This window comes from Balaenoptera ricei, chromosome 10 (genome assembly GCF_028023285.1).
Source record: "Balaenoptera ricei isolate mBalRic1 chromosome 10, mBalRic1.hap2, whole genome shotgun sequence".
In the NCBI taxonomy this organism is placed as follows: Eukaryota; Metazoa; Chordata; class Mammalia; order Artiodactyla; family Balaenopteridae; genus Balaenoptera; species Balaenoptera ricei.
In genome coordinates, this window is record NC_082648.1 from 36,448,603 (window position 1) to 36,464,900 (window position 16,298).

A 16,298-nucleotide genomic window follows, 5' to 3' on the forward strand; every position below is an offset into this window, starting at 1 on the left:
ACAGTATCAAAAAAAAAAAAAAAAACACTTCTTTAATTTCGTATCACTCTATATTTTCCATCTATTTCATATGAAACAGCCTAAGTGCTCTTTCTGGTTTATAATCAATAAGTGATGATTTGATTGAACTGGAATAATAAAAATATTCCTAAAGGGCAACCAAATCTTCACAACAAGAGCAATGATATTAAATGATTAGCTGGTCAGCAACAAATCCTACACATTCTTTTGAGGACCCCAGTAAAAACTCACATTTAGAAGAAACCACTTGATTCAGATCCTTGCCTGTCGAAATTTGTACTTGAATCAGTATTTTAATTAAACTACTTACCTATATTCTAAAGACACATAAAGAGTTTCTCAGGAAGAAAATAAATGTCTAAGATGGTACCCTCTGCAAGAACACTCTTCTCCTAGTTAGCACCAGTAGTAACCAGAAATCAGTGCTTTCCAGATGTTGCAATGCATGATGTACCTCAGGCAGGTTCCTGATCTGCCCCCACTTCAACAAACAATATAAAAATCTGAGTGTGCATCTTGTGGATGGTCATGAGATATAACCATGCTAAAGGGAACTGAAGAGGCACTAGTTTAATAAAAATGATCTCCACTTGAAATTATTCCAGCTGAATACTCTAATGACGCTAAGCCATGACCAGGAAAAGAAAATGTAGTCAAGAGAGGCAACTCTAGCCTCAATTCCTCATTAGCAGATAACCAAGAAATCAAAGGAGTACTGGGGGTACATTTGGGGTCATTTTTCAGGGGATGAGTTTCAGAGGGGTTTCTGATTTTCTCTGGGAGCTCCAAGGGTATCGTGGGAAATCACGGCCTCCACATTCTTAGAGCATAAAACCCCAGTAGAATTTTTAATAATGTAGGAACAGATAGGAGAATCTCAAATTTAAAAAAACAAAAAAAACAAAAAATTATGGAACTGGGAGGAAATTTTTTTTTTAATCTTTTAGTAATTAAGGAATTCCCACAGGCCACATCTTCTGCTGGGGCTCTGAGCTATAAAAGCAAGAAATGAATTGGTACTACAAATATTTTGGGGAGTTCCCCAGAACCAGGGGCCCCTGCAGGCCCTCCCATAAGATGGTAGAGCACAGTACCTGGTCATGTATAGGATAACAAGGGATAGAGGCCAGAAGTGCTTGTCATGTAATCCAATACAGTAAATGAAATAAAAGAATTCCCAAGCTCTAGTTCTTTGCTTAGTCTGTTGATCTGTGCAGCCTGTCTGACCTAACATAGATCACAAAAGAGCCAGAGTTAGAATTTCAGGGGTGAAAATTACACTACTAATACTTTATAAAGATATAAAGGTGCTAATTACTCAATTGAAGATGGAATTTTAGACATTTGTGCAATGGTATATAGAAGGCACGTTACTGAGGTGACAGAAGGTACTTACACATGCCCAAGCTCGTGGGCTATGGTAAAGGCAGCACTGAGTCCATTTTCTTCACTAATAGAGCAGCTCCGTAATGGATCACACAGGGTACCTAATTCTGCTAAACCTGAAAAATTTCACGTTTGTATTTCAACAAAATGGGAAATACCAGAATCATAAAGAAAGCACTAAAGCATTTATCATTGGCATTACTACTTAGAAATGAATGCAGTTGACTGTTAATATTGCATGAACGTTTTGTAAGGTGAAGAAAAAAGAACAGAATGATTTGTCTGTAGTTGAAATCTTTTTAGCAAATTCTTGGATTCTTTTACTGAAGCAAATAATCCAAAATATGGGATAGGCAAACAATTTTTTAAAAAACAGAAAAATGAAAAGAACATTTATTACAGGAAGAATGAAGTTTTAGGCCACATTAGTGTACGTAATAGGAAAGGTAATAAATGTTTAAATTGGTAATAGCAATAATAAAGAAAATAGCACAGAACAATATAAATTATAAATTTTCTTTTATTTTTTAAAGTTTTGAAGCAGCATACAATTATTCAATTACCATATGATAATTAAATGAGTAAAAATATGTTAAAAGCTTAGAATAGTGCCTGAATTTAATATGTGTTAAATAAAACATGATAATTATATAATCACTGGAAGCACTTGATTTTGTAACCACTTCAGCTATGGGAAATGTATCACATGTCAAGATCTAGTCACTCATTTAAATAACAACGTGCAACTCTGCAACTCGAATTGCTGCTGAAAGAAGAAGACAGCATGAACTGGTTGGACACCAAAGACAGCAATAGTTAAAACTGATATAGTCTTTTAGTCTAGAAAAAGAAATTCAAAATTAATGTTCATTATAATAATCCTACTCCATCATCAACCAAGTTAACATTTCATTTTACTTTTCAACATAATACAATGGCTTTTGCTATTGCTAGCCTTCAATATTTGCCTGCAAATTTATCTGCTCTCCTACAATGATTCCTTTCATTAAAAAAAGATTATCATATATAAAATAACCAGTTTCTTACTGTAAAGTTTTGCATTTAGAAATTTCTTAATATAAAATAAATACTTATATTAGCTACTGTGTTTTAGCTCCCTCTTCCTATGTATTCTTTTAGTCATAAATGTTTAGTCATAAATGTCAGAATAAACTGAACACATTTCTTTCATGAATATGCTGGTGTTCCCTTGCCTTCATTAGTATTTTCAATTTGCCTAGTGGCTCAATTCCAGTGTATTCATTTTCAAGGCTGTGTATTTGGAACACAATATCGACTCCATTACCACCTAAACTTTATGTTACATGCTTAAAGATAGATATATTCTAAACTGAACATTTTAGTCACATGATATATCTGTAAAAATATGCATTGCATATGATTAGAGACCACGATCAAATATCTCCATAGGCAAGACCAACAAAAATCAAAGTGAATGTATAGCCTTATGGTACCAAGCAGCCGGCTGAGGGTTTGTGCCTAGATTCACTCATGTTGATTAAGGGTTCTCTAAAACTGGGCAGAGACAGAATAAAGTAGCACAGGCACAAATCTGACACAGATTCCCCATGTTTGGAAGTGCAAGAAGCTACACAGAGTTACCAATCCGTCATGTTAAAGAATAAAAACCATGTTTAAACATACTTTATAAAACATGCTCAGAGACTAAGGCAACAGTACTTGCAAAAGTATATATAAGCAGGAAACCTAGTAATTATTACCAACATCTTGTATTTATCATTAAGAACTATCCTTAGGGTGTGTTCAATTGAGGAGTTAAGAATAAAGGAGCAGCAGCTACTCAGGGGAGGAGTTTTTGGGGCAACAGGAGAAGTATAAGAAAGCAAATCCAACTCCAAGAAAACACTGAATCCTCTCCTATGTCGTGTTCTGCAAGTTCCCAAATAGAGGCACTTTTTGGACTCAGAACCCATTGCCTAAAATCCTGGCCGAGTCCCTGGGTGGAGAAAGACCCTGTAAAACATCAGTGTGGCTGACAGGGACTTGGTGCTCCAGCCTGGGGTCAGGGCTGAGCCTCTGATGTGGGAGAGCCGAGTTCAGGATACTGGACCACCAGAGACCTCCTGGCCCCATGTAATATCAATCAGTGAGAGCTCTCCCAGAGATCTCCATCTCAACGCTAAGACCCAGCTCCACCCAACAGCCAGCAAGCTCCAGTGATGGAGGTCCCATGCCAATCAACTAGCAAAGACAGGAACACAACCCCACCCATTACCAAAGAGGCTGCCTAAAATCATACTAAGTTCACAGACACCCCAAAACACACCACCAGGCGTGGACCTGCCCACCAGAAAGAAAACATCCAGCCCCATCCACCAGAACACAGGCACCAGTCCTTTCCACCAAGCCTACACAAGCCACTGAACCAACCTCACCCACTGGGGGCAGATACCAAAAACAACAGGAACTACGAACCTGTAGCCTGCGAAAAGGAGACCCCAAACACAGTAAGTTAAACAAAATGAGAAGACAGAGAAATATGCAGCAGATGAAGGAGCAAGGTAAAAACCCACTAGACCAAACAAATGAAGAGGAAATAAGCAGTCTACCTAAAAAAGAATTCAGGGTAATGATAGTAAGGATGATCCAAAATCTTGGAAATAGAATGGGGAAAATACAAGAAACATTTAAAAAGGACCTAGAAGAACTAAAGAGCAAACAAACAATGATGAACAACACAATAAATGAAATTTAAAATTCTCTAGAAGGAATCAATAGCAGAATAACTGAGGCAGAAGAACGGATAAGTGACCTGGAAGATAAAATAGTGGAAACAACTACCGCAGAGAAGAATAAAGAAAAAAGAATGAAAAGAATTGAGGACAGTCTCAGAGACCTCTGGGACAATATTAAATGCATCAACATTCGAATTATAGGGGTCCCGGAAGAAGAAGAGAAAAAGAAAGGGTCTGAGGAAATATTTGAAGAGATTATAGTTGTAAACTTCCCTAACATGGGAAAGGAAATAGTCAATCAAGTCCTGGAAGCACAGAGAGTCCCATACAGGATAAATTCAAGGAGAAACATGCCAAGACACATATTAATCAAACTATCAAAAATTAAATAGAAAGAAAAAATATTAAAAGCAGCAAGGGAAAAGCAACTAATAACATACAAGGGAATCCCCATAAGGTTAAGAGCTGATCTTTCAGCAGAAACTCTGCAAACCAGAAGGGAGTGGCAGGACATATTTAAAGTGATGAAAGGGAAAAAACTACAACCAAGATTACTCTACCCAGCAAGGTTCTTATTCAGATTCGATGGAGAAACTAAAACCTTTAGAGACAAGCAAAAGTTAAGAGAATTCAGCACCACCAAACCAGCTTTACACCAAATGCTAAAAGAACTTCTCTAGGCTGGAAACACAAGAGAAGGAAAACACCTACAAAAACAATTAAGAAAATAGTAATAGGAACGTACGTATTAATAATTATCTTAAATGTAAATGGATTAAATGCTCCAACCAAAGACATAGACTGGCTGAATAGATACAAAAACAAGACCCATATATATGCTGCCTACAACAGACCCACTTCAGACCTAGGGACACATATAGACTGAAAGTGAGGGGATGGAAAAATATATTCCATGCAAATTGAAATCAAAAGAAAGCTGGAGTAGCAATTCTCATATCAGACAAAGTGGACTTTAAAGTAAAGACTATAATAAGAGACAAAGAAGGACACTACATAATGATCAAGGGATCAATCCAAGAGAAGATATAACAACTGTAAATATTTATGCACTCAACATAGGAGCACCTCAATACATAACGCAAATGCTAACAGCCATAAAAGAGGAAATCGACAGTAACACAATAATAGTAGGGGACATTAACACCCCACTTTCACCAAGGACAGATCATCCAAAAGGAAAATAAATAAGGAAACACAAGCTTTAAATGACACATTAAACAAGATGGGCTTAATTGATATTAATAGGACATTCCATCCAAAAACAACAGAATACACTTTCTACTCAAGTGCTCATGGAACATTCTCCAGGATAGATCATATCCTGGGTCACAAATCAAGCCTTGATAAATTTTAAAAAACTGAAATCTTACCAACTACCTTTTCCAACCACAACACTATGAGACTAGATATTAATCACAGGAAAAAAACTGTAAAAAATACAAACACATGGAGGCTAAATGATATGCTACTAAATAACCAAGAGATCACTGAAGAAATCAAAGAGGAAATCAAAAAATACCTAGAAACAACTGACAATGAAAACACGAGGACTCAAAACCTATAGGATGCAGCAAAAGCAGTTCTAAGAGGGAAGTTTATAGAAATACAATCGTACTTCAAGAAACAAGAAAAATCTCAAATAAACAACCTAACCTTACACCTAAAGCAATTAGAGAAAGAAGAACAAAAAACCCCCCAAAGTTAGCACAAGGAAAGAAATCATAAAGATCAGATCAGAAATAAATGAAAAAGAAATGAAGGAAACAATAGCAAAGATCAATAAAACTAAAAGCTGGTTCTTTGAGAAGATAAACAAACTTGATAAACCATTAGCCAGACTCATCAAGAAAAAAAGGGAGAAGACTCAAATCAACAGAATTAGAAATGAAAAAGAAGTAGCAACTGACACTGCACAAATACAAAGGATCATGAGAAATTACCACCAGCAACTATATGCCAATAAAATGGACAACCTGGAAGAAATAGACAAATCCTTAGAAAAGCACAACCTTCTAAGACTGAACCAGGAAGAAGCAGAAACTGTAACGAGACCAATCACAAGCACTGAAATCGAAACTGTGATTAAAAATCTTCCAACAAACAAAAGCCCAGGACCAGATGGCTTCACAGGAGAATTCTATCAAACATTTAGAGAAGAGCTAACACCTATCATTCTCAAACTCTTCCAAAATATAGCAGAGGGAGGAACACTCCCAAACTCATCCTACAAGGCCAACATCATCCTGGTATCAAAACCAGACAAAGATGTCACAAAAAAAGAAAACTACAGGCCAATATCACTGACGAACATAGATGCAAAAATTCTCAACAAAATACTAGCAAACAGAATCCAACAGCACATTAAAAGGATCACACACCATGATCAAGTGGGGTTTATCCCAGGAAGGCAGGATTCTTCAATATACGCAAATCAATCAATGTGACACACCATATTGACAAATTGAAGGATAAAAACCATAATAGAAAATAACACACCATTGTAAAGCAATTACACTCCAATAAAGATGTTAAAAAAATATGATAATCTCAATAGATGCAGAAAAAGCTTTTGACAAAATTCAACATCCATTTATGATAAAAACTCTCCAGAAAGTAGGCATAGAGGGAACCCACCTCAACATAATAAAGGCCATATATGACAAACCCACAGCCAACATTGTTCTCAATGGTGAAAAATTGAAACCATTTCCTCTAAGATCAGCAACAAAACTAGGTTGCCCACTCTCAGCAATATTATTCAACATAGTTTTGGAAGTTTTAGCAACAGCAATCAGAGAAGAAAAAGAAATAAAAGGAATCCAAATTGGAAAAGAAGAAGTAAAACTGACACTGTTTGCAAATGACATGATACTATACATAGAGAATCCTAAAGATGCCAGCAGAAAACTACTAGAGCTAATCAATGAATTTGGTAAAGTAGCAGGATACAAAATTAATGCACAGAAATCTCTTGCATTCCTATACACTAATGATGAAAAATCTGAAAGAGAAATTAAGGGAACACTCCCATTTACCACTGCAACAAAAGAATAAAATACCTAGAAATAAACCTACCTAAGGAGACAAAAGACCTGTATGCAGAAAACTATAAGACACTGATGAAAGAAATTAAACACAATACAAACAGATGGAGAGATATACCATGTTCTTGAATTGGAAGAATCAACATTGTGAAAATGACTACAATACCCATAGCAATCTACAGATTCAACGCAATCCCTATCAAACTACCAATTGCATTTTTCACAGGACTAGAACAAAAAATTTCACAATTTGTATGAAAACACAAAAGACTGCGAATAGCCAAAGCAATCTTGAGAAAGAAAAACGGAGCAGGAGGAATCAGGCTCCCTGACTTCAGACTATACTAGAAAGAGACAGTAATCAAGACAGTATGGTACCAGCACAAAAACAGAAATATAGATCAATGGAACAGGAGAGAAAGCCCAGAGATAAACCCATGCACATATGGTCACCTTATGTTTGATAAAGGACGCAAGAATATACAGTGGAGAAAAGATAGCCTCTTCAATACATGGTGCTGGGAAAACTGGACAGCTACATGTAAAAGAATGAAATTAGAACACTCCCTAACACCATATACAAAAATAAACTCAAAATGGATTAAAGACCTAAATGTAAGGCCAGACACTATCAAACTCTTAGAAGAAACATAGGCAAAACACTCTATGACATAAATCATAGCAAGATTCTTTTTGACCCACCTCCTAGAGAAATGGAAATAAAAACAAAAATAAACAAATGGGACCTAATGAAACTTAAAAGTTTTGCACAGGGCTTCCCTGGTGGCGCAGTGGTTGAGAATCTGCCTGCCAATGCAGGAGATGCGGGTTCGAGCCCTGGTCTGGGAGGATCCCACATGCCGCGGAGCAACTCGGCCCGTGAGCCACAATTACTGACCCTGCGCGTCTGGAGCCTGTGCTCCACAACAAGAGCCCGCGATAGTGAGAGGCCCGTGCACCGTGATGAAGAGTCGCCCCCGCTTGCCGCAACTGGAGAGAGCCCTCACACAGAAACGAAGACCCAACACAGCCATACATACATACATACATACATAAATTAAAAAAAAGAATGTAAGCAGACAAGAATCTCATTAAAATATTAAAAAAAAAAAGTTTTGCACAACAAAGGAAACCATAAAAAAGACCAAAAGACAAATCTCAGAATGGGAGAAAATATTTGGAAATGAAGCAACTGACAAAGGATTAATCTCCAAAATATACAAGCAGCTCATGCAGCTCAATATCAATAAAAAAACAACACAATCCAAAATGGGCAGAAGACCTAAATATACATTTCTCCAAAGAAGATATACAGATTGCCAACAAACACATGAAAAGATGCTCAACATCACTAATCATTAGAGAAATGCAAATCAAAACTACAATGAGGTATCACCTCACACCGGTCAGAATGGCCATTATCAAAAAATCTACAAACAATAAATGCTGCAGAGGGTGTGGAGAAAAGGCAACCATCTTGTACTGTTGGTGGCAATGTAAATTGATACAGCCACTATGGAGAACAGTATGGAGGTTCCTTAAAAAACTAAAAATAGAATTACCATATGACCCAGCAATCCCACTACTGGGCATATACCCTGAGAAAACCATAATTCAAAAAGAGACATGTACCCCAATGTTCACTGAAGCACTATCTACAATAGCCAATACATGGAAGCAACCTGAGTGTCCATCGACAGGTGAATGGATAAAGAAGATGCGGCACATATTCACAATGGAATATTACTCAGCCATAAAAAAGAAATGAAATTGAGTTATTTGTAGTGAGGTAGATGGACATAGAGTCTGTCATACAGAGTGAAGTAAGTCAGAAAGAGAAAAACAAATACCATATGCTAACACATATATATGGAATCTCAAAAAAAAAAAAAAAGGTTCTGATGTACCTAGAGGCAGGACAGGCATAAAGATGCAGACATAGAGAATGGACTTGAGGACACAGGGAGGGGGAAGGGTAAGCTGTGATGAAGTGAGAGAGTAGCATTGACATATATACACTACCCAATGTAAAATAGATAGCTAGTGGGAAGCAGCTGCATTGCACAGGGAGATCAGCTCGATGTTTTGTGACCACCTGGTGGGGTGGGATAGGGAGGGTGGGAGGGAAATGCAAGAGGGAGGGGAAATGGGGATATATGTATACATATAGCTGATTCACTTTGTTATACAGCAGAAACTAACACAACATTGTAAAGAAATTATATTACAATAAAGATGTTAAAAAAAAAACTATTCTTAGTTTGTTATTTTTTTCCACATATTTTAGATGGGAAAATAAAATACTAAATCTTGTATTAATACACGCTATGTAGCCTTGGGCAAATTATTTATCCTCATTTATAAAATTGAAATTATAGGTCTTACTTCATAGGTTTGTTGTGAAGATTAAGTAAGTCCAATAATGTTAACCTTAATATAGTGTATGATACATAGTAGGCACTCAAATATACCAGCTATCATTATCATCACCATTACTCTTGACTTAAAGGATAATAGGAATACTTTTATTTTCACAGTCTATGTTTCTAGATATCACTATGATTTATGTGCACAGGAGTGGCTGAAAACTGCAAAAAAAGAATGGGGACCAAGAGACCACCCACTTCTACATGAATAGCCCCAAATGTCTAGCATTAAATCTTTAAAAAATAGTAAGATATGGCTGACATATTCATACTTAACTTTTAGTATAAAGATGTGACAACAAGGCATAGATAATGTAAGAAATATAACATATTCAATGGATTCTTCTTAGATGATTGACTCATAAAATATGTCTACAAAGTCAGAGAATAGTTTGCAAGGAGAAGAGAATGGGGTCTGTTGTAAAAATTAGAGTAGCAGGTGTCTGTTTCCACATTTGTGGAAGATTAGAGTTTCTAGACAGTCCTCCTACCACAAAGAAATTAGACCAGTATTAAAAAGTACTTTTTTAATGAATACTGACCTCACAGTGTACAAGAACTATCAAATCCCCACACCTCCAAAACCTAACATATATTCTCTTCCTAACCATCTCATAACTATGCATGCATGCACGCATACATGTAAACATTTATACCATGGGCTAAATTCTAATTGGTAAGCAATGAATAGTAGGGATAGGAATTACTCTGAGGGAAAATACTGATAAAAGCAATATGATCCAGAACTTCCTATAGGAAGTTTCAAGGTAGAGTATCTGATTCTGAATTCTCTGCCTTAAGTCAGGGACCTTGGTTAGTAACACCCTTTGGATTACAGCAAAAACAACTGAAAATCCTCTCTAGAGGAAAGAACACACTTTTTAAGTGGTCCACCACTAATCTTATGGATTAATATTAAGTACACATGAGCTTATGATCAGAGATCACCAAACATACAAACCAGCAAGTCAGCATATGAGAAAGTTAGCAGAAACCACATATTTGGCTATCAAATATTTAGGATATGGGAATTGTCAAAGATGGTATATAAAATTACTCCAAATGAAATGTGTCAGTAAACATGAAAGGCAATTACAAATATAAGCAAATATAAAAAGAATGTAAACAAAATGAACACACAGATTTTGAATAAGAACTAACTAGGATATTTTAAATTGAAAAACATATGTTGAACTGGAAAATTCAGAGGACAGGTGAAATATCAGATTAGATGCAGCCAAAGAGAAAAATAATAAAATGCATGTTAGAGCTGCTTGAATAAAGCATGAAGATAAAAAGAAATAAAAGCATGGAAAACAATTATAATAAATGTACATGGACTAACTTTGGTAGTTAAACAGAGATTACTATGGACGTTACTTTTAAAATCCAATTATATGTTCTTTCCAATAAAAACACCTGAAGTAACAGGACATTGGAAAATTGAAGGAAAAGATATCCAGCAAATACTAAACAAGAAAAAGTTGGGCTAGCTATAGTATTGCCAGACACAGTACTTTAAACATAAAGCTATACTGACTTTATTTGCTTTAAAAAGCATTATTAGAGATAAAAAAAGTCACTACACAATTGTAAAAGGTTCAATTCAAACTTATATATGCCTAATAAGTTAGACTGAAAATAGATGAAACAAAAAATTTGAATACTGTAATTGTAAAAATTATAATGTAAAATTGAAAATGGAGAGAGTGACAGAGATATATTCATGTTTCAAGTAAGTGACCTAGTAAGCAAAAAATTAGTAAATATATAGTTGATTTGAGCAACATAATTGGCACGTTTGATTTAACAGGCATATAGAAGCCTGTATACCATAGTTAATGAATATACATTCTGTTTAAACATACATGAAACATTTTTTTTAACATAATAGACCATACAGGTAATAACAAAAGATTTCAAAGAATGGGTATCGTATAGATCATGTTCTCCAACTACAGTGAAATTAAATAAGAATTTAATAAACAAAAAACAGTGTCTCAATATATTCATAAAATTTTAAATGCATTTCTAAATTAGTAAGTCAAAAAAGAAATCATGATGAATTTATACATACTTAGAATTTAGAATTTTAAATGACATGAAAAATAACTATCAAAATTTGTGGGACATAATAAAATGATACCTTGAAGTAAATCGATAGTCTTAAACAATAAAATTAGAAAAGAAAAAATCCTGGATGTTATTGAGCTAGCAGTCAGTTTACATTATAAATAGAACAGCATGAGTAAATTGGAAAGAAAAGGAGAGAGAGAGAGCAGAAATTAATGAAATAAAAATGAGATTGAAAGCAAAGAGTTGATCCTTTAAAAAGACAAATGCAATAGACAATATTCCAGTGAAACTGGGCCATTATAAAGAAGTGCAAATAGATAATATCAGAAATAAAACAAGGCAGAAGTATAGCTATTGACAGAACTTAAAAGAAAATGCTATGAGAATAATTTAAGCTAATTAATTTTACTACTACTAAAAGAAATGGTCAGATATTTAGAGAAACACACTTTTTAAAATACCTTCAAAAAGATTTTTTTAAAAGTCTGATTACCGTTGGAAAAATTAAATAGTTAAATGTCTTTCCACAAAGGAAAGATGGAACCCAGATGTTTTTCTAGGTGGGATCTCCCATGCTTTCAAGACATAGATCATTCCAACATTATATAAAATCTTCCAGAGAATGGGAAAAGAAATAATACACTTCCAACAAATTCTGTATGATGAATAAAACCTTGGTATCAAAATTAGACAAATATAATCAAAGGAAGATCATTTCACTCTTGAAAATATATGCATGGACTGGAATCTAGCAGTGTGTTTAAAAAAAAAAAGGAAAAACCTTGATCAAGTTTGGTTTAGTGTTACAAAACTCATAAAAGGAATTCACAGGATTAAATTAATCGTATGATCATTTCAATATCCGCAAAATTTTTTAAATAAAAAAGCATACATTTTTTAAGTCTCAGAAAACTATGATGATAAGTTTATCTGCCAAGAATCTATGTCAAATATTATTCCTAATGGTGAAACTGCACAAGTATTCCTTTTAAAATCCAGGAAAAAAGGCTACCATCATCATTTCTATTCAACATTCAACAAGGTTTTTGTCTTGCTTTAAGACAAAAGAAAGAAAAAGAGAAAAATGAAAGAAAGTTATAAGGATTGAAGAAGAGGAAGAATAATAGCCATAATTCACAAGTGATATAAACATCCACAGGTAGATTATAAGGATTAATTAGAGTAATGAATCAGGTGGCTAGACTTAAAATCAATAATCCAAATAATCTAATGCATTTCTATCAATCAACATCACAGACCATACACTAATAAAAGAGGTAAATGAAAGTTGTGCATGACCAGCTTTGAAAGAAAATATTATATACTACTGAAAGAAATTTTAAAAAGACCTTCATAAATAGACAGATAATTGTTTTATAATGACTTGACATGCTGATCTAAAATTTTTATGGAAGAGCAAAGGTCCAAGAATAGCCAAAATACTCTTGAAGAAAATTGGATGGAGTTATATATCCTATGAATTATGATGATTTATTATATAGCTATAAAATTTGAACTAATATGAAATTGGTACATGGACTAAATAAAAAGTATTGATTAATGAAGCAGCGGGATGATTTGTACATGCCAGTGCAAACAGAAACTTTATATATGGCATTGCAGATTCTAATGAAAGGAGGTGAACTAGTCAATGTGTGATCTGAGGAAACTGGACATCCAGAGAAAAGGAACTTACAAAACTAGACCCCTATTTGATACCACATCAAAAAAATTATGCCAAATGGTTTAGAGATTTAAATGTGAAAAGACAAATTTTTAAATATTTACAAGAAAACAGGATAATACACTCAGACTTTTGAGCTACAGAAGGCTCAGAAGGCTATAATTTCTTTAATAAGATACAAAATTGCTAAACCTAAAATTATAAACTCAGCTACAGCATACATTTTCACACACACAAAACAATTAACACTAAGGAACAAATTATTAACAGATATTTACAATACATATAAACCAAAAAGGGTTTGGTTTCAAGAAGTTATAAGAACACTAAAAGGCAGTAAGAAAATGAAAAATACCACAGCAGAAAAATAGGCAATGTTTTTTTCATTTATTTCATTCCTCTCCAAAAAGGAAATATAAATGGCCGGTAAATATATAAAAAGATGTCCAAACTCATTAGTGACCAGGGAACTGAAAATTATTTCTATAATGAAATATATTAAATTTAGATTGGCAAAAATGAGAAATTTGAAGATCCTGGTATTAATAGTGATATAATCAAAATGAATGCTTATACACTATTGATTAAAGGTATAAATTGGTACCACTTTAGAAAATAATTTGGTATATCTTATAAAGTTAAACATGGGCACATGTAATGGCATGCAATTCTAACCGTAGGAATATACCTTAGCTCTTATAATAAAGTTCATAATAGAAAACAGCTGGAATCAGCCCAAATATTCACTGACAGGATATAGATATGTGAACTGTGGATGAAATATTGTACAGCAGTGAAAATGCATGAACTAAAGCTCAAAAATAAGCATAATCAAGCAATTTCTTTTAGGAATATATACATACACAATAAAACTATTTTTCAAAAGATGGAAGGAACTGCCACAAAATTTATGCTATTGGTTACCTCTTGGGGAAGCGCAAGGGAGAGAATAAGGACTTAGCACAGGCCATAGAACAGTACCGATAAATTTCTAATTCTTAAATCAGGTGGTGGATTCATGACTACTCTTTTTTTTTTTTTTGCTTTAAATTTGCATATAAGTTTTTATGTACTATTTTGTATGGATCAAATATTACACAATAAAACACTTTAAATATGTCAAGCTCTGGATAGCACTTGATATTTAGAAATTAATTGGTACATAAATATTAGTTCTTATTATTCTTTAAAACTTACAGCAGAATCAAATAATAGTGACACTAACCATTAATTAATAATCAAAATGATTAATGTGTAAATTAAAAGGAAGATAATCGAAACATCATTTTAAATAATTCAATAAACAATTATATAAGCTATATTTTATTTACCAAATAACTTACCTAATGTGTCACATTTCTCTCTAGCTCCACAAATGTCTTCCCTTAAAACAAAAGATTTTGAAGCATTTTCAGAAAATATTTTTGCAACGTGCCAAAACAAAGATAAAGAAGCTTTAACTATGACATGACTATTACCCTAAACCTAGAGTAATGCACCACTTTTGCATATCAATAAGCAATACGTGCTACATAAAAGTGATTGCTGTGAACAGCTGAAGCTTAACCAAGTTCAATGAAAAGCTTTCTAAGTGTATTTTTCTCCTCTCTGCCTTTATTTATGCAGTAGTATATGTAATATACTCTTGATGTTTCAATGCCTTTATGAACTTCAGCTATTATTCTCAGCTGCAAAATAATGATGTTCTCAGATGTTACCAAGTTGCTTAAATTTTTTCCTTCTTAAATTACTTAGTCCCTAAACATTCAATATGACAGTTCTCTAGTCTCCTTCCTCATGGTCTCCTCTTACAGCCCTTTTCCTCCCTCCCATCATTAATCTGTTATCTTCAGTCTTTGCTGCTTAGCTTCTAACTATAACCCAGGGCAGAACCATGGATTGGTAATAGAATACTCTGTATAAATTTGAGTCAATTCTGTTTTAGTTTAGGAAAGAAATAAAGCACATGGACTATATGCCAGCTGTGCATATGGACTAAAGGTTTTCATTTCAGGGTTCTAGAAAGCCAAAATTTCTCTGAGTCTGACCCTCAAGCAAAAGATTTTTCCCCCTTGGCCAAGCAACCAACCAAAACAAACAACAAATTCAGGATCTAAATATTCTGGTAGCATGACTGCTGCTGAAACGAAGATGTGAATTAACAATGTATAGTGGTACATGTAAAATGGATACTCATTTTATAATAGCAGCAGCTGCATATAAATAAATAGGTTTGAGAAAAACCCTAGCAAAAGCAGCCCAGTAATCAAGTCATGCATTTAGCATCAAAACAAGGAGCAGATAGATATTTTTAAGTATAGCGAGTCCAAAATAAATTCAAAGGCTTTCTTTTCCAAGCGATTGAAAGGTCAAGTTAGGGAAGAAACAAAACGTGTTCTCAGTTCCATAACTATATTAATTTCCAAGTAATTTTCCTAATTCTTACTCTGTCACTAATACAATAAGGAAATTATCTTGTTTATGTCAAACCATTACTTAGCAACCTAACGTTGCTAATTTCCTAAGGAATCAGGCCAGTGTTCTGGCCTGAAGAAAACAGAAGAATGCTTTCATTCAATGGTATCTTTTGTAATACAAGTTCTCATAGAACGTCTCTATGTATTATCGATAAAGAATTAATGAAGAAGAAGTACTGGTGATCACGCAGGAGATAAAGGGTAAACAATTGCATTGCAAGGGTTATTTCTAGAACTGTACCTAGTGACAAGAACAGCAGTATCATGGTGGGATGGGTGGGCATCGTCAAGAACATTCTGAGTTTGCTGCCATAAACAGAAGTTGCGTAACGTGGTAGCTGCATTAAAACTGATGACTGGTCCTTCCTACACACAAAAAATCAGCAATTCAACATTACGTCAAAACATTCATGGCCTTTTTCCTTCCAAGCCTGTCAGTGTTTATG

The 16,298-nt window shown here is 34.3% G+C and overlaps 1 protein-coding gene across 7 annotated transcripts in view; it reads right to left on the reverse strand.

The window, feature by feature from the left end:
- The window catches only part of ADAMTS20 (ADAM metallopeptidase with thrombospondin type 1 motif 20), a 297,000-nt gene that overhangs the window by 106,334 nt on the left and 174,368 nt on the right, over nucleotides 1-16,298 (reverse strand). For 6 of the 7 annotated variants that reach the window (XM_059935677.1, XM_059935681.1, XM_059935680.1 and 3 more), the window contains 3 exons: nucleotides 16,094-16,218; nucleotides 14,719-14,759; nucleotides 1,418-1,523 (listed from right to left, as the gene is read on the reverse strand). In XM_059935677.1, coding sequence (XP_059791660.1) covers nucleotides 1,418-1,523; nucleotides 14,719-14,759; nucleotides 16,094-16,218 — 272 coding nt within the window. Of the gene's footprint in view, nucleotides 1-1,115; nucleotides 1,249-1,417; nucleotides 1,524-14,718; nucleotides 14,760-16,093; nucleotides 16,219-16,298 lie in introns of those variants that run through there. The other variant, XM_059935683.1, reaches the window with a different exon arrangement.